Source organism: Danio aesculapii, chromosome 10, assembly GCF_903798145.1.
Source record: "Danio aesculapii chromosome 10, fDanAes4.1, whole genome shotgun sequence".
In the NCBI taxonomy this organism is placed as follows: Eukaryota; Metazoa; Chordata; class Actinopteri; order Cypriniformes; family Danionidae; genus Danio; species Danio aesculapii.
Genome location: NC_079444.1, coordinates 10,184,732 through 10,209,626, shown reverse-complemented (window position 1 = coordinate 10,209,626; position 24,895 = coordinate 10,184,732). Strand labels below are relative to the sequence as shown.

The 24,895-nt window shown below is 37.4% G+C and overlaps 1 protein-coding gene across 2 annotated transcripts in view; it reads left to right on the top strand.

Annotated features, from left to right (window-relative positions):
• arl15b (ADP-ribosylation factor-like 15b) overlaps positions 1-24,895 on the top strand; it is a 73,065-nt gene that overhangs the window by 29,783 nt on the left and 18,387 nt on the right. For both annotated transcript variants that reach the window (XM_056466355.1, XM_056466356.1), the window contains exons 2-4: positions 5,771-5,915; positions 6,186-6,245; positions 14,556-14,764. In XM_056466355.1, coding sequence (XP_056322330.1) covers positions 5,771-5,915; positions 6,186-6,245; positions 14,556-14,764 — 414 coding nt within the window. The remainder of the gene's footprint in view (positions 1-5,770; positions 5,916-6,185; positions 6,246-14,555; positions 14,765-24,895) is intronic.

The following is a 24,895-nucleotide window of genomic DNA, read 5'->3' as shown; positions in this document are numbered from 1 at the left end:
AGAAGGAATCCCAAGTTCTAATGGGGTGTCTCCCTCTTTCATTAAGAGATTTTTCACTCTAATTTTACTATGAAGTTGTTTTTTTGTCAGTAGCATCTGGTTTGCTTGATTTCACACGTTGTGTTCTATAATCTGTCAGAGAGCAATTCATAATGCAGTGCACATGGATTTCATCCTCATTTCTCTCACAAGGCAAGTTAGATGAATTGTCAGCCTCGTAAAGTACAACCATATGGTTGAAGATTTGAAAATGTGAAATCCCATTCATTTTCTCTTTCGGAGAATAGATTTTTACTATAGCTTCCAAACCTTTAAAGCGCGTTTTTCGTAATTGATGATGTAGTCATTTGTTGAAGCCATCAGTGGTTTAACAGTGGAATTCCTCTTGAGAAACAACATTACTCATGATTCTGTGAGGAAATCTCCATCAATTAGAGGATCACAACAAGCAAAAATAAACCAAAAGTGCTGTTTTATGCTTTCAGTATGATTTAAACAAGTAATTCTGTCTTTCGAACTGTTTAAGTATTTGTTTGTGCATCTTTCTCCATTGTTAATTTGATAGTCTTTGCAATGTTGCATGGGTAGTTATGGGGTATATGCAGAAGTAAGCAGTAGGACTTTAAATTTTTCAGTATCCTGGGTCAAACGCTTCTGGTGTACTGTATGCCGTTACAAAATTGGTACGTTTAAGGTCTGTTTTCTTAAAAAATCAAGGATATTCACTGCCTGATTGATATATGATATATGATATAAAGTGGGTCTTTATGCCATGTCTTTAAAATATGAATATTTAGTATTTTTAATGGAGATTCTGCGCTAGCATGCTAATCCTGACAGCGTGTGCGTGTGCTTTTCATCTTGTTTTACGCTTGAACAACTAAATGAATACTGAAGTCTCTTTAACTGATTGTATTTTAATTACAACATCGATGCTGTAAAAGGAACCGAATAAAATTAAAACAAGTCACATTAACCATTCACCGGAAGTTTATCGGTATGGAAAGAAACACTAGCGGTGCATATACCCTATTCCTCTCTTTAAAGCTGTTCAATACACTGTCTTGTACCAGTTTGTACCGCTGCAGTTTTTTGCTTCAAATTAAAGTTTTTAATGATGTGATACACCTTGTAGCTTGTTTGTTTGGTTCGTAGGAATGAAAATAGGAAATAGGAAAACTTTGCGCAGAACATAGTTGAAGAATAATTTTTTGAAAATAAGAATCTTCTCTTTTAGTACTGGGTGCTTGAAATTTTGTAACAAAAAAAAAACAGTTAAAAGGGCTCACTGCCCTGTCGCTCAAGGTCTTAAAAATCCATATTTGTGCATTTGCCTCCCACAATGAAGATGCTGGTTCAAGTTGCTCTGAACAGAGAAGGTAGAACCACAATCTTTTTATCACCATGGAAAGATCAACGCTTGACAATATTTCCCACGGACCGGGTGGTGGGTCGTAGGTCCGTAGGTTTCTAAGCAACCATCAACCATTTTCTCAGAGGATGACAAGCTGTCACTCTGATACAAGTTTTATTTATGAAAAGAATTACAAACTAATGCAGTGTTTGAGTGTTCTGTGTTTGTCTGAGATAATTAGTCTACAAAAATCTGTATATTCCATACAAGCTAAGCTGAATGGTCAGTTCTTGTCACGTGACTCGCGGTGTGCTCGCCTCATTCATTCAGCTGATTTTTATTGCTGCTTGTGTGTGCAAGCCGCATGCCTCCATTGCAAATAATGAACTTCGCATTAACGAAAAACGCGATATGCGAACGACCGTCATTTGCGATCTCCAGCAGTTGATCTTCTTGCACAGACATGGTGGATTCACCTGATTTGTTGACAAATGGGTTGCGGATCCATTCCTTGGCAGTTTGTGGGTCCTTTAGGGCTTTTTCAGAATCAGAATCAGAAAGAGCTTTATTGCCAGGTATGTTCACACATACTAGGAATTTGTTTTCGTGACAGAGCTTCTACAGTGCAACAGGATTACAGAGACAGGACAAAAAACAGATAATAAATATATTTAAAAAAAAAATAGAAGTAAGTAGTGAGTGCAAATATACAGATTGACAAGTGTATGTACGTGTTTATTACTATATACAACGTTATATGTGCAGCTGTTATGTGCAAATTGGCATGTAAAGTGTGTTGTTAAATAAGTGTATATGTGTATAAAAGTGTATAGCAAGTAGTGATGTTGGTTTGGCAATTATTATCATCAAGTGTTCATGAGATGATCCTTCACATGAGATTTCCCCTATCACAAAGAAACTTTACAAAGAAATCTGTTTCTTACTCATTTTGCTGCTTGTGGATTAAATTTAGGTGCTCAAGAGACCGAAAATACAGTCATTTTTCAAAATAAAAGATCGTTCAGACTCAAATAATAAATAAAACGGAAATAATTAATGATTTCTTGTTGATCCACGGCCCGTGGTTGAGGACCACCAAATGTCTCAACAATTTTTCAATCAATTTTTGCACTCAACACTTATGATGTTAATTGAAACCTACTTTTTCACTTAGAGCTAGGTGAATACATCTGAGGGGTGAGCTAGTAAAACCTTTTGTGAGTAAACCTCACTCCTCTGAAGAGATTGGTGTCGTGACCTGGATGGGTCTGAGTGTACTGGAGGACAGTTAGTAGGAAATGTGCAACCAACCACCTCACCTGACTTCTAGAGTTGGACTAGTGATTGACAGTAGAGGTTGCTGAGTTCAGCGCTCTTTTTAAGAGTACTTGCCTCCCATGCTGAAGACACAGGGCCAAAAGATGGTCAGAGCCAGACGAGTAGAACTGTAGGGGGTACATTGGTGCCATGAACCAGATGTGAGTGAGATTTAGAGAAGGTGAAACATTACTAAAGGTGCCCGTGTGACTGACATGAAAGGCTCAAGGGAGATGCTAGCAGTGTTGGGAAAATGTAATCTATTAAAATCTTAAGTCACTTGTTTAAAAAGAAACTAAACTTGTTAGTTACTTTTAAAGGAAAGGAATGTGAAAGTGTCTGTCATGCTATCTTTGCATTTTATTTTTAAAGAGTAAGATTGTTACTTTTTTACCCAACTCTTCGTATTTTTGATTGACACTAGAGACTGGGGTCTTTCATTACCATCTTTGTTAGAACACTTGCCTTTCATGCTGTTGGACACTGTCCCGAGACATTGGTTGAAATCCCATTTGGAAGGGTTTTAGTAGAACTGGAGCTGAATATCATTGAGTTTTAGGAAGTGTGAGCGTAAAGGAGACCAGCTAATGCAAACAGTGTGAGAACACTTCACTTCTCTGACCTCAAGGTGCATGTAAAAGTTTGTCATCCTTGTTTATGCGCTTGTTCCCTATGCCAGAGATGCTGGTTTACAATCCTGCTCGAAGCAAGGTGAGTAGAACTGGAGAGGTTATACTGGTGTCGTGAGCAGGATTGAATGGACGTTTGGGTAGTTGACTATTTTAGTGAGACATGCTATCGACTGACGTTAACAGTCTTGATTATCCTTAGTTTACCTGTCTCTATGCTGGAAGCAGTCTTTGGAGTCTCACTTCAACAGTTTGAGGTTAAATTGGCGCTGTTACCCTGATTTGAGTGAGGTTTAGGGGTGATGGTTGTAATAAAGGCCAGATAGTGAGAGTAAACCTCTTAAAATGTTCTATTGATTTTAGAGGTCTGTAACATCCTTGTTACAATACTTGTCTCTCATGCCAGAGATGCTGGTTCAAACTCCGGACCGGTGGGGGTACAGAGGTGGCTTGACCTGATTGGGATTCTTATTTAGGGAGGTGAGTGTAAAGCCTGGTTTATACTTCTGCGTCGAGTGATCTGTGTGACCCACGGTGTCTGCCTTGCGCATTGCCGTGCATTTATAATTCTTCATGCTGTTTCTGTTGCTCTGCAATAGCATTTCCGAAATGCTAGCTGGCAGTGAGGTTTTTATGTTCCTCTGTATCGAGTGATGAGTTCCTCTATACACTCGCTCCATCGGGCTCGCAGCTCTCAGCGCCGCTCACAGTTGTCAGCGCTACCAAGCCAACCAATCACAGAGCTTGCGCTGGGCGTCATTGCAATGTGTTGTTATATTTTTTGAGAGGTGCGCGGAGGTCAGCGTAAGCTACGGCGAGGTGTCTGTGACGGCCCATGCCTTGCACATAGCCATGCATTTATACTTCTGCGTGCTGTTTGTATTGCTCTGCCATAACACTTCCGAAACGCTAGCTGGCAGTAGGTTTTTATATTCCTCTGTGTCGAGTTTCTTCGCTGGTGTTTTGTTTTTTCTGAAAGCTACCTTAATTTACAAGTAGATCAAACTCACTCATTCTGATGCAGGAACCGGTGGACGTGCAACAACTTTAATCATAAGGTAAACACAAAACAAAAGTTTTATTCTGGAGCTCCTTCACGGGACTCGACACTTGTAAACACTCATTCCAACGAGTTTGCGCGGCTCTCAGTCCCACCCACACTCGTCAGCGCTACCAAGCCGGCCAATCACAGAGCTTGCGCTACGCATCGTCGCGACGTGTAGTTACGTTTTTTGAGAGGTGACATCCGGGGCAAGGGCTATGCAACCACGTGAAGGCTGCGCCGGAGTATACACGTGTGCTTGGCTCAGAAGTATAAATCAGCCTTAAGTCAGCATTAAGAGAGGCCAACTAGTATAAGCTGTCACTCCTCTGGCCTCAAGAGACGAACTAGCAACTTGCAAAAGAAGCTGTGACAAGCTCAGCAAAAAAAGCCAAGTGCAGTCTTGATTGTAAATGTTTCATATGAAAAAGTATTGTCAACACTTAAATTAAATGCATTGTCTTACTTTATATGTTACGATACACTTGGTAGGGTTTCACTTTATTAGCATAGCAACACGCTAATGTCAAAGTCCTTTAATAACAAGTTATTCTGGCCTCTGTACAGTGCCATAAATCAGCTGCTTTTTAGGGTCCGTTTGGGTCAGGATGCTGTGTAGGCAGTAGAAAGTTTTGCAACAGAGCTTAAGAGTTCCTGTGTAAAGACACAGCTACGCGCAGCCAACCAAATAAAGACCTTCAGATGTGAAATGTGCTTTGTAACTCAAAAAAGGCAGACAGGATGAGAAAAATTTAATGCAGAATATTGCACCCACTGTCGCTAGGTTTGTTTTTACTCAGAAGGGGCCTAACCGTATTACCCGTACCATTCTAATGTAAAGTGAAGCAATGTCAAACATGCTTTGATCTTCCTCGCGTAGACTGTAAAGTAGGAAGCATTTGATCTGTGAAGCGACGCGATTGGTTTAAGCAGTATTATTGTCTTTCTTTATGCGTGTGTGCTTTGGCGGTTAGTCCCATTCGGCTCTGTTGAAATTTATTGGCCAATTTTTTATTTGCTTTTATCACTCAATGTCATGACGTCAACCGAAGGGCTCTGACAGCAGCTTACAGAGAACAGGGCTGTTTTGGAGGAAATATATTGGGGTGCTTGCTTATATCCCAGAACACTGTGGTGACTTTCGGCCCATATGATTTCAATGGAGGCACTGTGCGGTAGACTTGTTTTTTTCGTTCGCAGTAACTTTTTCTCAACCAGATGGTGTCAACAGATGTCAGATGGCTTTGAGATGTGTTTCTGTTTCTAGAGTGACACACGCATACACCCACAGCATTTCTCTTGGAGAATCGCGAAAAAATTGCGTAAACACAAACACGAGTGGAAAGTTTTTAGTCTAAATTGTTATAACCTTTCTAACTGGCCTTTCTCCCCCCCTTTTCCCCTTTCCATCTTTGTCACGTCTTTCAGTGTTTCAGGACGTTGTGCTGTAAAGGACCTCCTCCGCCCAGACCAGAATATGACGTAGTTTGCATCGGTCTGACGGGTTCTGGGAAGACCAGCCTGCTCTCCAGACTTTGCAGTGAGGCAACAGACAACATCATCCCTACCACAGGTCAGCCCACCATAATAGAGCAATACCAGACATGTCCTGCAAACACAAACACAGATCTTTGCACTTTTTCCTTGCCAAACACTCTAACACTCTAACCAAACCCCCCCCCCCCCCCCCCCCCCCTTCCCCTTAGATTTTGCCTTGTGATTGTTTGTAAAGGGTATTTGATTAAATCTCTGTCTGTGTGTAGCAATGTAGGTGTTTTAATGACTTCCTTTTGTGAAATATTCAAAGCTGCGATTGCTAATCTTGTTCAACTTTTATTCACAGGTTTTAGCATTAAAGCTGTCCCGTTCCAGAATGCCATTTTAAATGTCAAGGAACTCGGAGGTAAATGCTCTCTGTTGTTAATGAGAATACTATTAATTTTTTTTTTATTATTATTAATGGGTCAATGACAAAAATAATGTGCACAGTAAAGAAGATGGAAAACAATGAATTTGAACCTTAATAAAAACTTGTCATGTAGTATAACTCTTAAGTAAAAGTAATAAAACATTTTCTTTATAAAATATCAGTACATATTTAACTATTTTACGACTATAACTATATAACTTTATTAAAAATATATTTAATAAAAAAATATTTAAATATAATTTATAATATAAATGTATTATTGGTGGGAGTAACATAACAAAACATATATGTTTACAACCTGAACTAATTATTATTATTTTTTTTGCTAATGTAAAATTATAGTTGGACGAAAGTTTTGTTAAAATATTTTATCATCTACACTGCCATTTCAAATTATGGATTCGTTATGATTTTAAAAATCTCATACTTGTCAGTTAGGGCTGCACAATATATCATTTGAGCATCGATATTGCTATGTGCCTCCGCAATAGTCACATTGCAAGATATGCAATGTTGAGTGCGGATTATAGATGACCAAGAACGACAGGTCAAAACACATGAGTATTGTGGAGACTGCAGAATTTAAGCATAATAGAGTGAAAGTTACTTGTCCACATGTGTTTTTAAGTCTATGTAAGCATTTTAAGAGAGTTCAAAGCATTTTAGTAGAGCATAAAGATCAATTTTATTGAACAATTTTTATGATGAAGGCTATGTATTGTTAATTTACATTTGATTATTCAGTTTCTGTAACCGAATACTGTTAGACCCTCCCCAGAAAACCATAAATTACTGTTTATTTTTTTAAATATTTGCTCCATTGTGTTTATTTATGTATATAATAAATGTATTATGTTTATTATATGTATATAATAAATGACATAAAAATATATTATATTTATTTATATTTCACTGCCATGTAAAATCATCCCAATCAATCTAAAGTTAAGTCTGGTTAAATTATATTGCAATGTATTATACTATTTATATATTGCAATATATATATATATATATATATATATATATATATATATATATATATATATATATATATATATATATATATATATATATATATATATCACAGAGAGAAAAAATATCGTAATGTCAAATTTTTCCAATATTGTGCAGCTCTAGTGTCAGTATCTTATGTTTACCAAGGATTCATTAATTTTCTCTAAAAACAGTAATGTTGTTGCAATGTAAATATTTTCTATTTCAATAAATTTTAAAATTGAAACTGTATTTGTCATTCAAAAATCATTCTAATATTATGGGCTCTAGAATTTGTTGCTATTATTATCACAATTATTCACAATGCATCTTAATGTTCTTTGGAAACTATGCAGGTTTTTCAGATACAAATAAACCGGCATTTTTTTTGAAGTTCAAGTCTTTAGTAATATTGCACATGTTAGCTATCCGGCAGCTAGCTTTCTGCAACTCAGGCTGCGTCTGGTCAGTACCTGAATGGGAGACCACATGGAAAAGCTAGGTTGTTGCCAGACGTAGTGTTAGTGAGACCAGCAGGGGGCGTACAACCTGTGTTTGATGTGGGTCCCAACGCCCCAGTATATTAATGGGGACTATATACTGCTCAGTGAGTGCCGTCTTTTGGATGAGATTTTAACCAAGGTCCGCACTCTCTGTGGTCATTAAAAATACCGGGATGTCCTTCGAAAAAGAGTAGGGGTTTAACCCCGGTATCCTGGCCAAATTTGCCCACGGGCCTCTGTCCATCATGGAACCATCCTAACGGGCCTCCTAACCATCCCTATATCAGATGCTTCATCACTCTGTCTCCTCTCTACCAATCAGCTGGTGTGTGGTGTGCGGTTTGGCGCAATATGGCTGCCGTCGTATCATCCAGGTGGATGCTGCACACTGGTGGTAGATAAGGAGTTCCCCCCTAATAATGTGCAAAGTGCTTTGAGTGTCCAGAAAAGCGCTATATAAATTTATTATTATTATTATGAATTATTAATGTTTTTGCTGTCACTTTCGATCAAATTAATATGTGTTTATGGAGTAAAAGTCCATCTGATACCAGACTTTTGTAATGCAAGAAGTGCATTCAAGTTACTGTACGAATGAATAAATGAATAGATCCAGCCAAAAAAGTTGAGCATTATGTCATTGACCCATTATCGAATATCTGCGAACACATCTGTAGCTGCATTTCAAACCATTGTTTCACATGTGATCTTTTAAAAAGCAAACTGTGGCAATGCATCATCTGACACAGCACGAAGAAGATAAATGTTATTTGACACAGATGTTACACGAGGACCCCACCAGAAAGGATACAAGCTCATTTCTTTGATGACTAATAGTTTTTTCTTCAAGGTAAATTGAAACCCCAGGAAACACCAGTGCTTGGATGCGGCACGCAAAGGAAATGTTTCAGATGTCACTCGCTCAATGAACCCAGAACCATGTTGGCCCTCGTTTCCCCTTTTCGTATGAGTGATGGGCTGCAGCTTTGAATATGTCTTTAAAATGAGTGAGTGATGACGAGAACAAGAGGGTGTTGGGGATGCTGGGAATCCTAGGGGAAGGGAGGCATAGGTGGGTAAGGAGAAACCGAAAATGCTGGATTCATAACTCCTGGAGATGAGGTTCTCATAGGGGGCTGTTTCCACCTTTGCCATGTGTATTGAAACATGAAGTTAAAGAAAAGTATATGCCACTTTTTTATAATGGATAGTTTATCGAAAATGTAAATATTAGTTCAGTGTTAACATTTGTTTTATTTTATAAAGATGTGAAAGCATTTCTTTTGAATTTCATATAAAAATACTGCCATGTAGAGGCCTTAAAATAAAAATAAAAATACAATTAGTCAGAATAATTAATGTTTTCATTAGTTGTTGATGAAAATCAGGTATATCCCACCAAACACACTGCAAAAAAATTATTTTCTTACCTAGAGGTTTTGTCTTGTTTCTAGTCCAAACATCTGCAAATCTTTAAATCAAGAAGCATTTTCTAGACAAGTAAAAAATATTGTGTTATTTTGAGAAATAATGTGCCAATATTAAGTGAGTTTTTCCTTAAAACAAGCAAAATAATCTGCCAATGGGGTAAGCAAAATAATCTTTTTTTTTTACTTAAAATAAGATTATTTTGCTTGTTTTAAGGAAAAACTCACTTAATATTGGCACATTATTTCTTAAACCAAGACAATAAGTTTTGCTTGTCTAAAAAACGCTTCTTGATTATTTAGATATTGATAATATTAGATATTAATAACATGAATATTTAGATATTAAGACTAGAAACAAGACAAAAAATCTAAGTAAGAAAAGCATTTTTTTGCTGTGTATTGATTTATTAACCCCTTTAAAGTTAAAACATTGGTATGGGTGTCTTAAAATGAGTAAAAACATGTGAGATCATGGCACCTTTTTATGCAAAAAAGATATACTGACAACCGTTGTTAAGTGGTCTCCTAATTGTTTTTTGTGGAATAAAAAACTTAATTGTATTTCATAGTAAAAACTAGATTCCACCTAAAAATAATGCACTCAAAATGTCCTTGCCTCATACTTTATATTTTGAGTCAAAGTCTGCATGTGCAGTATAGTGATCATGAACACCTGCAGATCCAGTTGCAAATGCACAACCATACTGAATTTGACCGATGAGAGGGAGGCTGTAAGGTAAAGATGTATAGCATTTGCAATCGCATGCTTTATAAAGAATTCAGAAACACTAGTGGCACCGGACAACAGCATACTTTGTACACAAGTAGCATTCAAGTGACTGAATGTGATGCAGAGCCTGATGTACTGTTCTTATTGAAGTATCTTTTTGGTAACACTTTATTTTGATGGTCCATTTGAGTATTAGTAGACTGTCTGCTTAATATCTGTTGATACTGCTCCTTCAACAGGAGAAAAAGAAAACTTTGCAATGTACATGTAAATTTACACTAACCCTAACCCCAACCCAAAATAACAGTCTGCTTATAATCTAATGAGAATTAGTTAGCATGTAGATGCAATGTAACTTAAATTCAACAAATGGACCATCAAGATAAAGTCTGACCCTCTTTTTTTGCTGTTTGTCTAGAAATAAAAAGAAGTTAGAAAAACTTAAACACAAAAGATAAACTCTCAAACATCCAAACAACTTTCACATTGAATTTAGCTGAATGTATAAAAAGCGCTTGTAAACATCATATCCTTTTAATTTTTCCAGCAAAAAAAGGGCTTTTACCTAAAAATCTGTCTATAGGCTTTTGCAGATAAAAAAAGTTTTTCATTTAAGTTTCACTTCATGCATCATAAAGGATATTTGTTAACACCAAGCACGATAGCTATGAATATAACACTAAATATATTTGTGTCCACACTGATGCACAATATAAAAATTTTTGATTTTAGTTTATGCTTTTTATTTGCCATTATGCCATTGTAACCAGCAGATGTCCTCAGTGTGCTACTAGCACATCTGACCATTGAATCCAGCTCTTGTAATATATCTAATCAAATAATATTAATCTAATCAAACGAATTTAGCGAATGCAGTCGGTGTATTGGAATAAAAAGCAAATTTTCACTCATATTTTTCAAGCAGGCAATACAAATACAAGTACTTTTAATTTTATGGCTCGTTTCCACTGACTGGTACAGTACGGTACGGGTCACCTTTATCAGGCTTGCGTTTCCACTGCTAAAAGGGTACCAATGGTAATCTTTTGGTGGGCGTGGTGTACGACAATGTTTCAGTCAACGTCATTTTCGCTCGAGAACAGTAAAGCTGTACAGGTCATTCACTTATCATATGAGAAGCACTTCTCACAAAACAGATGCTTTAAACACATAAAAATTGTGTATAAATGTTTATTACTAACTTTTGTATGAACATGAGTTATTATAACTGCAGATCAGACAAAAATAAAAGGCAGCAAAATAACCTACTGTTACGTCTGTAATTATAAATAAATAAATGCAACATACTGTATATGAACACATACAGCCCCATTACAGTCTCCGATATGTTACCAACTACAGAAAACTACACACAGTATACATTTAGTCCTTATTTAGGTTCAAAAACAGCATGAAATATAGCCTACAGTCAGAGCAGACCTCTCATCTGTGTCTACCATGTAACCTCTTGTTGGAGAATAATTCCATCATTCCAAGTTCATAATAGTCCAAAAGGTGATGATAATAGTTAAAGATGGCAGTTTGTTCACGTTTGCTGAAAAAATGTGCAAATTTTTTTTCCGGCTTCTCCTTTGTCAGTTTCTGACAGGATCGGGTTTCAAAAGCACATCAAAAGCACGGTTATTATCATGAGCTCAAGAAGTTTGTTATTTCAAATATAGACGCGCGGCGAGCGCAAGCAAGAAAGCGAAATTGCTCGCGCTTCAGACTGGCTCTTAAAAAAACTACGGGGCACAGGGTAGACTCTGCTCTTCTTCTTGGCTTTGTGGCTGTTCATTAAGACGACGACAAGGTTTGTTTGAGCCCGGGTCGACCATGGCTCGTTATTATATGTATATATAATTCCACTGTAATCTCTCAGCTGTGTATTTAAAACATGGCGGTGCCTTTGTTTTCATTCTGGCTTGTTGCGTGAGAGAGTAACGTATATCTGTAAACCAATAGCGTTCAGCTGCGTGTCTAGCTCCGCCTCTTCGCACCCTTTCTCGTGTTTTCCCGAAAAAGTGGTACAGTAAAGTACCACTAAGTGGAAACAGGCTATTATACTTCGATTTGATAGCCTGGCTTGTATAACTGCTGTGTGTTTTTTTTATCATTCTTTCCTATGATATATAACAAATTGTTTTCTAGATTCCAAAATGTTGTGTGTAGCTTTAAATTCCACAAGCTTTTTAAAAGATTTTTCTGTGGATTTTAGCTGGCTGGCTGTCAGCATTTTAGCATTTATTAACTCTTGTTGTTTTATATTCAAAACCATTTTTAAAACCTTATCATTATCCTTATCTTTAAAGTTTTCGTGCTTGGTGTGAACAGACCTTAAGACTAGGACTCGGTTTTAGGTGAGAAACAGCCCACATTGGAAAGTTGTCTTAAAATTGATGAACCTCTGAAATCACCTTGAAAACCGGTTTAATTATGCCCTATTTTCCTTTTAAGCACTTTGGAAACCTTTCCTCCAGACCTCAGACGAGTTCAGCTCGGTGTCAGGGGCCTGCGGAGCGCGACCGCTTTTTCCCCCAAAACATCAGTGTAGGGTTACGGCTGGGACATTAACCTTGAACCTGACGCAAAGGCTCATGTCACACTTTATTGATGGAGGTTGTATGCCGGCTTGACACACCGGCTCTCCCATCGTTTCCGCCACAGCCATTGAGACGGTTTACCTTTTTTTCCTCTCGTATGTTATTGGTTGGTCTGCCCGTCTGGCCCGTGTTTTGGGTCTGCGTGAGTGATCTCAGGAAGACGTTCAAAGCGCCGCGCTGTCTGTGTGCGTTTCCCGTCAGTGTCACGATGACACTCTGTGCGATCTGCCAGGCGCACCAAGAGAAGGGAGCCCCACATGCTCACATTCACCATCTCGCTTCGGCCATCTGAAAGCACTTAGCACACTCTCTCTCTTTGTTTCTCTGGACCCCAGCCATGATGTAATGATTTCTGCGAAAATGTGCTTTACTTGCATTATCACATGAGATTGTAATGCACCGGCCCGTTACTGATAAATGCTGTTTTGTTCCGTCACATTGTTTTGGTCTTAATCCACATGTTTACGCAGTCGAAATGAAAGTACACCGCTGCTTTTCAAAGCTCCCCCAGACCTCCCAGTGTTTTGATTTTGGTATTTTCACAGCCAGTAGATGGAGACTTTGAGCTAATAACAGTGTTGACGCACATTAATGACTGTTGTGTTTTGGAAAAGCCAGGCCATATAGGAAAGAAATATCAAGCTAAACCATTGTGCATTAATATTTAATAATGCTTGCTCAAATGGCAACAACAGATCAAACGCTGGTTAATTAGATGAGTCAGCCTCGGACATGGCCTGTCTGTGAGGATCCTAAATATTTATTGTGAGTCACAAATTGTCTAAACATCTGCGGAAAACATTATTATTTCTTTGGCCGGCTATCGCAAAGTGTGTTTGCTGTTGCTGTCAGGCTCGCATGTCAGCGGTTGGAAAGCTGTTGCTGAATACCGCAGTGGATAATACCTAATGAGAACTGGAAGCATTACATTGTACATTCAGACACAGCGATGATATCGTCGAGCTCTGAAACTCAATCTGATAGGTGGAGCCTGAACCGAGACCTCTAGAACAAGTTTCAGCGTCGATAATTTGGCGAGGCATGACTAAGAGCTCAATTTGTGGTGTGACAAAGGCTCAGAAGTTTGGAAGTGGAACCATTAAACTCACGTCCAGTGTGTTTAGCGAGGGGATCGCACAGCTGCTTAGTGTCAGGCAAACAGCTTATACGTCTTGGCTGAACTTCAAGAGCTTCGAATAAAGCTGTCGATTACTGTCTGGCATTGATTTAAGATGCCACCTTTTCAAATAGCATTGATTTTAATATTTCACGCTTTGAGATGCAATCAGAGCTACTTTTTCTGGGCTTGTCATCACAGGAGATGATGCACACGCAGCGCTCTGGTAATAAATATGCGAATTCCATTCAGAAAACTCACAGGCGCATGAGGTATAGACAAACCGGGCTCTGTTTTTTCACGGTTAGGGTACAGGCCCCGCAGTGACTCACTTTAACCAAAGCCATGCTGCGCTTGTGTGTCTTGGTGGCCACATTTTTGTACCCCCAAATTGCTGTGCACAAGAGAAACCATATGTTCACTGTAAAAGTGGGCCCATTTGAACTGTGCTGTAGACTGGCCATCAGAAGAAACCATTTTAATATGCTCTCAGGGTCGACTTTAAAGAAACGCAGTTGCGTTGAACGCTCTTCATTTGGACACGGCTTTTCCCACAGGCCTCCCTGAGCGGGAGTGCAAGTTGGCATGCGCTCTTGAAGTCATAAAAATACATAATGCAATATCCGCAATGATTTTTGAAAGGAGGTCGGGGTCCTCACCAAATGCATTCCAGCAATGTTCGAACTGATACTGTGTCGAAACACGCTTCTCACGTAGTTGCCAAACGTTTTCTTGAACCTCTCCTTGTCCTTTTTTTTTTGTAGTTGTTTTCGCCATGGGCACCATCTGATTTATGTCCTGCAGGAAAACCACCTTTTTTTCGGTGAAGGGGTTAATGTGTGTATTAAATGTTATGACTTCCTCGCTGCGATCGTGACGGTGTGAATTTATGTGTTTTGTGTTGCAGGAGCAGACTCAATTAAGAAGTACTGGAGCCGGTACTACCAGGGCTCTCAGGGGGTGGTGTTTGTTTTGGACAGCGCTTCGTCGGAGGAGGATCTGGAGGTGGCGCGTACAGAGCTCCACTCGGCCTTGCAGCATCCGCAACTCTGCACGCTTCCCTTCCTCATTCTGGCTAACCACCAGGACAAACCTGCTGCCCGCTCTGTACAAGAGGTAACCTAATACTCGCTTAACACTTCTCTTCCTCACCCTGGCCAAACGCCAAAACAAACCTGCCGCCAGCTCTGTACAAGCAGTAACTTTGCACTCACTTAATACTCTCCTAATACTTCCCATCGTCAAACTGCTCAAACACTAGGACAAGTCTGCGGCCCAATTGGTGCATGAGCTAACTTAATACTCACTTTGTGTATCGCATTATCATTTAGATTTTAACTACCACAATGTCATGCTGTGGTTCTCTCAAATATTAGTGACTCTTATGTCATTTCAAACCTTCATAGCAGAGTCCCAAAGATTGATAGCTTTTTTAAAAGTACACTGAATTTTGTTTTGCTTTTGTTTTCCAGTGAAATAAATACAGGTTTGGAATTACATTTTGCATGAATGAATTTAGCAGAATTTACTTTCGTTCATGAACTCTTTGCTTGCTTTCATCACTGTGGCTTTTTATTATTGTGCACTTACTTGTTTGCTAAAGTGAACATAAAATGAGCAGTATTCTCTCTCACTAACAGATGCTTATTCAACATACTCAGTTTTCCAATAATTACCCAAAGGGGTCCAATTAATGTAGGATCTGCACTGCAAAAAGCCAGCTGACAGTCAATGATTTTGGTATGTCAGGTCTTATTGGACAGAACAAAATTTTCAGTTTGACAGCTCTAAGTAAAAATATCTTTACTGTTATACTGTGTATCTACAGTTGAAGTCAGAATTATTAGCCCGCCTTTGAGTTTTTTTCTTTTTTAAATATTTCCCAAATTATGTTTAACAGAGCAAATAAATTTTCACAGTATGTTGGATAATATTTTTTCTTCTGGAGAAAGTCTTATTTATTTTATTACGGCTAGAATAAAAGCCGTTTTTAATTTTTTAAAAAACATTTTAGGAACAAAATTATTAGCCCCTTTAAGCTATTTTTTTCCCCGATATTCTACAGAACAACCATCCTTATACAATAAGTTGCCTAATTAGCCTAACCTGCCAAGTTAACCTAATTAACCTAGTTAAGCCTTTAAATGTCACTTTAAGCTATATAGAAGTGTCTTGATAAATATCTTGTCAAATATAATGAACTGTTATCATGGCAAGGATAAAATAAATCAGTTATTAGAAATGAGTTATTAAAACTATTATGTTTAGAAATGTGTTGAAGAAATCTGCTCTCCGTTAAACAGAAATTGGGGGAAAAAAATAAACGGGGGCTAATAATTCAGAGGGGCTAATAATTCTGACTTCAACTGTATATACTATTGTTGTCTCATAACAATAGTACTATAAATGGAGTACAGCGATGAATTAAGCACACCTCAAATGAAAGCCTCTTTAAAATCAAACAGCTTCTTGCTGCTTAATATAGCAAATTTGTGTGGCCAGTGTGTGAAATTTGAAAATCTTTTACTCTCATGCAAAATTCAAATTACTCAGAACTGAAATTACTGGATTTAGCCCATACATGCTCAGCAACAATAAACTATGACAGAAATCGAAAAACTTGTTAAAGAATAATATTGTTATTGCTTATAAAACACGTTTTTGCAGTTCAAAATCATTCACTTAAAGAGCCCCTATTTTGCATTATAAAAGGTCATAGTTTGGTTTTGGGGGTCTCCAACAACAGGCTGATATGCATGCAAGGTCAACAAAACACTTTCATTGTCTTATAATATGATTTTTTTTTACCTAATTATCCCATTGACTCCCACATGATTCATTCAGTGATTTATTTGTTCCCAAACCCCTCTTTAGCATGAAGCTAATCTGCGCTAATTGGACCAATGACCCATTGTGTTTTGATTGACTGTTCTGATTGATTGTTCAGCGTGAGACAGAGAGAAATGCCCACCACGGCTATGAAGTAGCAGCCAGAGAGTATGTGAGAGCCCAATGCAAGAATGCATTAAAGCAATGCAGTTAAACTCCAGCATATTACTCCACTCTTAACCCTAACCCCAAGTAATAACAACGACACACATTCAGTATTAATCCACACAGTGGCAAAAGTTAAGCTATTTTGAGAATTGACCGTGCCGCGTGAGGAACAGCTGATGGTGGCCATAGCAAAGACAAATGGCTGAGGATCGCGAGTTCAGAAACCCATTTAAATTGGTAAAGGAAGAAGGATGCGCCGCTTTTTTCAACATGGTTTTATAACACACAATTAAACACATATTTTGCAAACTACGCAAAACGAAGCAGAAACTTTAATTACACTTACATGTTATGATCCGGAGGGAGAAGAAACTGGTCCATATGAACAGTAACAGTTACTGACAAAGTCCCAAACATAATAGTTTCTGCTGCTCCTTCAATAGCAAACAGCCGACAAATCACATGTTGCAGCATAAGTTAAGCTATCAAACATCAGAAAAATTACAGGAACAAACACAGCACTAGGTTGGCTATACTGTGGCGTTGTTGTGAAAATGAACTTTAACCCTTTATTGCCCACAGCCAAATCTCCATCTGTAAGTGATCATCATCTTCGTGTCATGATCAGTCCCGTGATCACCCACACTCCACTAGTGTCTGAAGGCAAAGTGCATTCACATTTTACAGGATCCAGCACTTTATATTTAGTTAATTACGATATCAACGTCGATGCGCTCAAGCAAAAGATCCGAACCCAACTCAACTCTGAGTCGACTATTTCGTTAAAGAATCAATAGTTTTAAACGCGGTGCACTTTCAGATTTAAACCTCAGCTGGACGCTTTCATTCACTTAGTGCTGTGTTACACACTGCATTGAAGATCATTTTCACCCGTAATAGAGGCTCTTTAATGATGAAGTCTATTAGAAGGCAGTTAGAATGACTAATTAAGTAATATAACACACACCTTCTGGTTTCCTGAAACTAACACTTGCCTATTTTGAAAATATCTCTCCTGAAAACAACTCTCCTAGAATTAAACAATTGTGTTTTACCATTTTTCAAACTATTCAGTTGATCTCTGAGTCTGACGGGAGCACTTGGCATAGATCATTGAATCAGATCAGACCACCATTTTCCTATTTAAAGCTTAACTCTTCTTTTGCTGCATGGTGTACTAAGACAGACGGAAAATGATTGTTAATATTTATGTCGATGTGGCTAGGAACTATACTCATTCTGAACTTTGCTTCCGTAACAAAGCTGCAGCTGGCGCAATGATATTACAGAACACCTCAAAATCGGTTAACTTCCATCAACTCAGTAATTACATAAACCTGTTACCAGTCACATTGGAAGTTACCAAGCTGGGGACTATTTTCTGGTGCTGCATAATATCATTGCTCCTCATCTATGCAAAGCTAAAAGTGCACCCGACATGACCCGCAGAGCAGCTGAATGGATTTAAAACTGGTAATACTCAACTGTTTACCTCTAGGGTCTAGGGTACCTCTAAGTCCAAAAAAGTAGAGTGTTCTTTAAATATTACTACATGAGAACAATTGCAAAGGTGATTTTATTCAAGAGTGCAACACTTTTCACAGAATAGTTTTTTTTAACAAATATATATATATAATTATATATTTTTTTATTAATTTATTTTTCAGAGAGAACATTTGTCTCATTGATCATTTGTGTCTCAACACTTCAGTGTTTCTTTCTTAAATGAAAATGTTTCAGACAAATCATTTATTTTAATATTTCATTGAATCACTCAATAAAACAGATGTGCTTTCAGCTACTAGCAGTTTTAGTACCATAATTATTTATATAAAAAAAACAGTCAGCTAAGATTTCATTATGCAAAAAAAAAAAGCATATTATATGTTTGGTCAAAATCGCACATATCTACTTTGAGAATGTAGATGTTAAACAATAACGCCAGCGTACAATGCTTCAGTTGAGGAGGTGGTGTTGAGCGGCTGCAGTTTTTTATTCTTGGAGGATATGCTTGTTGTTTGCAAACACTGACAGGCCACAAGACATTCTCCCACAGATCTGCAGCACCCAGCTTACCCACTTTCTCAGGCTTTCCTGACAATAAGTCTTTGTGTTGTTGGGAGCCCAAAAATACTGGTGGTGTGGAGAAACACTACAGCTGTTGTCCCATCTCATAAGAGTGTATTCATTTTACTGATCACTGCGTTTGAGATTCATTCAAAAATCATTTCAAAAGCGAGTGGCATCAAAATTAAGACGAATTGCTGACTGCTGTTAGTAATGGCAAACAGTTGGAATGTGTGGCATGTCTCTGCTGTCACATTTCTATTTTAATGGTCCCCTTGTCACTTTTATGTTTGGAGGATTGAGTTACTCAGCCTGTGCGTTTTTTTTCCTGAATGATTTGGTGTCTGTGTGTTATTTGGCTGATCGCATGCGCGTTGGTTTGTGTGTCCATGTGTTAGCATGCATGCGCGCACATCTGCTCCGAGTGGAGAAATCGGTCCGCGAGCTGCAGGGTATCACCCAATGCACAGAGCGCTAATTAACTGGCCAAGAAGTGGTCCTGAGTGAGCAGTAAATATCTGCCTTTGGAGAATAACACATCCCAGTTCACTGATGTGTGTCAAAACGGGGCTTTTCAGTTGGCAGCGACGCTCGCTCTCCTTGCTGGAGATACAACTTGGGTTACACAAGATCGGACCTGACCAGCTTGTTTTCCATTAAATTGCTCTCAATCGATTTCAAACTGGATCAGATCTCTTGGACCTCCTATGGGCATTTTGTTGAAAGAAAAGATCCACAGTGCAAGAAAACAGAACTGGTCAAATATTTTTGGTCATTATAATGGATGAGATGAGGTTGCAGCCATTAATGTTTTTTTTTTTTTATTGAATCTGGCAATGAATTTTTGTTTTCATTTTTAAGAAGGGATGATATTTTGATGTAGATTTTGCATATTGTGTCAGGTACAAAGGAGAACATTCATTCATTCATTCATTTTCCTTTGGCTAAGTCTCTATTTCAGAGGTCGCCACAGCGGAATGAACCACTAATTATTCCCGCATATGTCTTATGCAGCGGATGCCCTTCCAGCTGCAACCCAGTATTGGCAAACATCCATACACACTCATTCACACACACACAAACTCGTAGACTATGGACAATTTCGTTTATTCAATTCACCTATAGCGCAGTCTTTGGACTGTGGGGGAAACAGGAGCACCCGGGAGAAACTAACACGAACACGGGGAGAACATGCAAACTCCACACAGAAATGCCAGCTGACCCAGCCAGGACTTGAACCAGCGACCTATTTGCTGTGAGGCGACAGTGCTAATCACTGAGCAACTGAAGAAGAATAACTGAAAATAAATATTAAATAATATCATTGTCAATGTTAATGTGTGCTTAATATGTGTTGTTGTGTGCAGTTTTTTAGTAAAACAATTAAATAAATATAATTTCAGCATTTTCTTCTGCCAACTAAAATCATTTCTCAAATTCTTATGGTATAATTAACTTTTTTGTTTGTGAAAATGTACCCTCAAGACATCACATTTGCCTGCTATAATATCGATTTATACACTCACAGAACACACCACAACATATCTTAGACACACCAGTTCAATATTTAATAACTCCAATACCTTATCAATCCATCACAGACTTTCAGTTTTACTAAATTAGAAATTCCCTACACCATTTTTTGTCTAGAACAGAGGTGCCAAAATCTTTTCTTTTGATTGACGATAGTGGACCAAAGCTAAATATACTAAACTGTATTACATTATTTGTTATGGTAACTTCCTAATTTAATAATATTTAAAAATAAATAGAATTTTTTTTTTCAATACTCTACTTATAATACTATAAAACCATAAATAATCTTATTTATAACACAATAGTGTTCGATGCTTTTTTTATTTACAAAAATTAACATTTTTCACTTGATAGTGAAATATATGTGTCCTATAAGTGTGGTTTTAGCAACGATATATTGTATATGTTAACATCTTAAAAATGTGTTTAGGACTTTTATGATCCTTTAAAAAAATCTGATTAATTCACAACATTTAATTGAAACATTGAAACAAACATAAGGTTATGTTAAATTAGAAATGACGATCTCTGTTGAAGGCATTTACCCCAACCTTCACCAGTATTCTTCCTCTCTTCTCAGATGGGATGTTGGACCAAATCATATGTTACCATGGGCCAACTTTCTAGTTTGAGCATCTCTGGTCTAGAATAAAATCAGACAGGCAATAAAAGGAATTTTTAGTGATTTCCATAAAACTTGTGGTCCTCTTCTAGTTTATTTCAAGTGAAATGTTTCTAAAATACTGAAAATATTGCTCCTCTGGAAGTAATACTTTTCTAATAAGTTTAGATTAATAATTGACTTCATCTTGAATAATATTTTGTATACCTGTGATATCATTGTGCAAATTCATTTGCATGACCATGGCGTTTGTGTGTTTGTTTTAGAGTTGCTGTATGTTGGGTTGTGGAGTATGTGCATATACAGTACATGTTATCAATCATTTTATCATTATTCAGTCATCTGTGATTAAAGTTGTATGATGAATCTTGCTGAGTTTGAAGAAAATAAAAATTGTAGGGGAAAAAAAAAGAATTGACCATAATTGGCTTTGCATTTTGCGATTTGATCCAGTTCATCTTGACCAGTGTGTGACCCGTTTTACATTTTGCCTTGTTCAGGAAGCGTAGATTACAGCTTTAGAACAAGGTAGACCTTAAAATGCCCAGGCTGGCCAAAATCCACAGCCTACCTGAAAATAGATGCTGACTTGTCCATTCCTTTATCTTGTGATGCCTACAGCAGGTTAACACACAATGTCACAAAGTTCAATTGCTCTCAAACTGGTTCCTTAAAATTACATAATGACTTTACTTAATTCAAATGACCTCCACGGTCACCAGATGTCAAATCAGTAGAGCACCTTTGGAATGGGCTGGATTAGGAGATTCACATCAGTGATGTATAGCTTAACAATCTACAGAAACCGCATGATGTTATTTTGTCAAAATGGTATATGTGAAATGTTTCTAGTACCTTGTTGAATCATTGCCTTAACCAATTAAGGCAGTTCTTAAAGAAGGGGGGGGTCTAGCAAGATGTATCTAATAAAGTGGGCAGTTAGTAGTATATAACATTTTCGGAGGGCTGCATTTGCTGGATATGTGGTCCATACGTTTTTTTTTCTCAACACTTCAAAACCGTCTTGCTGTTAAATGTTGTCTTGAAATACAATCGTCCCTCTATACCACTTCATCTGCGCATGCTAGTCTGTGGAGATGTGTCAGATCATTATTCATTTTTGCCGGATATAAATTGCTCATATCATATGGCGGTCTGCTTTGCATTCTAGTTTGCATGGAAGTGTCCCTTCACGCAAGCATCAACCTGTTTTGTTTTATATTTCAGGGTGTGAACTGTGATGGATCATCTGTCTTGCCAGTTTCACAATGCATTTGAATCCAGTAAACATGTCGATATTTCTAAGGGTACTAAGTAATCTTCCTTCGTTAAGGGTTTAAAACATGTTATTGCCAGGGACCCCCAGCTTGCGAAGAACCTCTTTGGTAAAATACAGGCATATTTTCATGTAGACTCATTTATACTGTTAGTAGCAAATGCAGTATTGCTTACTAAAGTACTATTTATTAGGATTGATTTGATACAGGCTTAAGCAGTTCTGTGAAGCAGACAGCCTTGCACAACACAAAGTTGCTGGTCACTCAGTATGCAAAATGCAGGAAAGTTTAGCATAAGTTGTTTGAATGTTTTTTTTTTGCTATGTTTAATGTGTATATAGTGTGTGTTATATGTAATTTGACACACATGTTTGTAGTGAGGCAACTAACACATTTAAATGGCTGAATATAAGTGTTTAATGAACATTTATGCATCATGTCATATCACATAGCTCTTGATTTCTCTGATAACACTTTACAATAAGGTTGTTTTAGGGAATGTTACTTGATGCAATTACAGTACAACAATACATTTATTACAGTATGGCATGTCTAAGTGTTAAAATAGGGGATTTTTACAATAAAAACCAAATGAAACCAAAAACCGTTAAACGAACCGAATATAACTAATTTTGACAAGCCAGAATTTGGAGCTTAATAATAAATTGGTAAATGTTGAACTAAGATTAATAAATGCTTTACAAGTATTATTCTTAATTAGTTCATGTTAGTAAATATATGAGCTAAAGAAACCTTATTGTAAAGTATGACCATTTTTCTGGAGTGAAAGGGTGCCAATAAACTTTAAAAACCCATCTGTTTATGTGGAGGTTTCAAAAACATTCAAACCACACCAAAGTAACTGACATGAATTGCTGGAGCATCAGAGCAGAGCTCATTGATATTCGTGATCCTTCCAAATATGTCCAAACCAATCATATCATATTAGGGCAAGTCCCTACCATTCAAAAAATATCTTCTATTTTAGATATTAGAGATCAATTTAACATATTGCATTAATTCGTTCTATGGCACCTTTAATATTTAGTGATTTCACATTATAATATTTAACAGCTTTAATAATTTTAATGTTTAATAATCATGTTATGTATTTTTTCATGTTGTGCTTGTTTTATCAACATTTTTAATCTCCATTTATTGAGCACTGAACTCAATCAAGGGTGCATTAGATTTGAATAAGTCTAGCGTGATTGTTTGCCACAGGTTGCCCGATGGCGATGACTTGTTATAACACCTGGTTCACTTCTTCTGAACAGCAAGTATCAATCCAAGCATCTTTGTTCTTGATTAAGAGTTTATAGATTGGTCACAGGACATTTAGGTGGTTTTTGTTTTTCTGTTATATTGAGCGTCTCAGTGTACATTTGCACATAAACACTTTGATTTACAGTACAGCAGGTAACAAGATTAATTGAAAATGAAAGGCACCCTTTGAGCCCATGTGCAGTGATCTGACCATCTGGTGTCCTGGATGCAGAAATGTGAACTCATAAGTGTGTCATTGGAATAACAACACACTATTGAGCATGTTTTTTTTTTTTTATGTTTTATGGTTGAGTAGGATGATTGTCTAGCCTTACTTTAACTGTTTTGTTGCTTACCGTGATGTGCAAGTTTATCTTAATTTAGGGTCCTATCACACACCCGGCGCAATAAGTCGCAAGATGCGTTTAGCGCGATTTGTTGTTACTTTCAGACCAGTGTAGCCCTAATTTTCATGTTTTGTGCCACATTGTTTAAATAGCAAATCCATTTGTGCCACTTTGTGGACTCATGGGTGTTCTGGTCTAAAAAGGAGGTATTTGCTATTTTGAGGAATTGAAGTAGGCCGCGCCATTGACCAACTGAAAACTGGTCTAAAGTCCAGCCAGAGCGTGTTAGTTGTGCACCTATGCAGGTTCAAAACATGTACACATTGCTTAATACACACAGGATGTACAGCTATACACAAATATCTTTACATATGAAAAAACTAAAGGAGTAAAATCTTACAAAAAATATTATTTTCAAATATTTATATTTGTTTTAATAAAAACTAGTTTGTCAGGTTTGGAGACGTATGCATCATTATATGGGGCATAAGAATAGGACGTGTGTTTTGATATATCTTAGTTTTTTTTACCACACTTCATTATTATTGTTCGTTTATTCATTTGTTGAAAATTAGAAATAGTTTTGAAACAAATCTTTGCGCTTAACAAACAAAATTAATTATGTAGGCAATTGGATGTCTTCAGTGAAGTGCGTACAACGCTGTTTCCTTATCCACAAAGGTAAAGGAGTAAAGTAAAGAGTAAGAGTAAGTAAAGAGGCCAAACTGAGAAGGCTCATTATTTATCCTCTCGCTGCAAATGGTCTGTTTAACTGTTTTCTCGCTAGTGCAGCTTTCAGTTTTTCTACTTACAAAGTCCGCCATGTAAATAGCAAATGCGCCAAGGCACAACACAACTCCTAAAGGGAATGGGAGATGAGACTCTGAATAATTTAATGCAGGTTCTGCTCAAAACACACCCATAACTCATTAAGAGAATAAGCATAACCCTGTTAGACCATGCGTCATGGCGCAAAGCGTATTTTTCCATCCTTAAAATAGCAAAAGTTGATGCGCACATGCCCTTAATGCTTTTGCATCATGTGATTTAGCCTTGATCATTAAAATAGAGCCCTTAAAGTTTTGAAAAAGAAATTTAAAAAATAAGTTTTGAAATTTATTCATGCACGACGCAC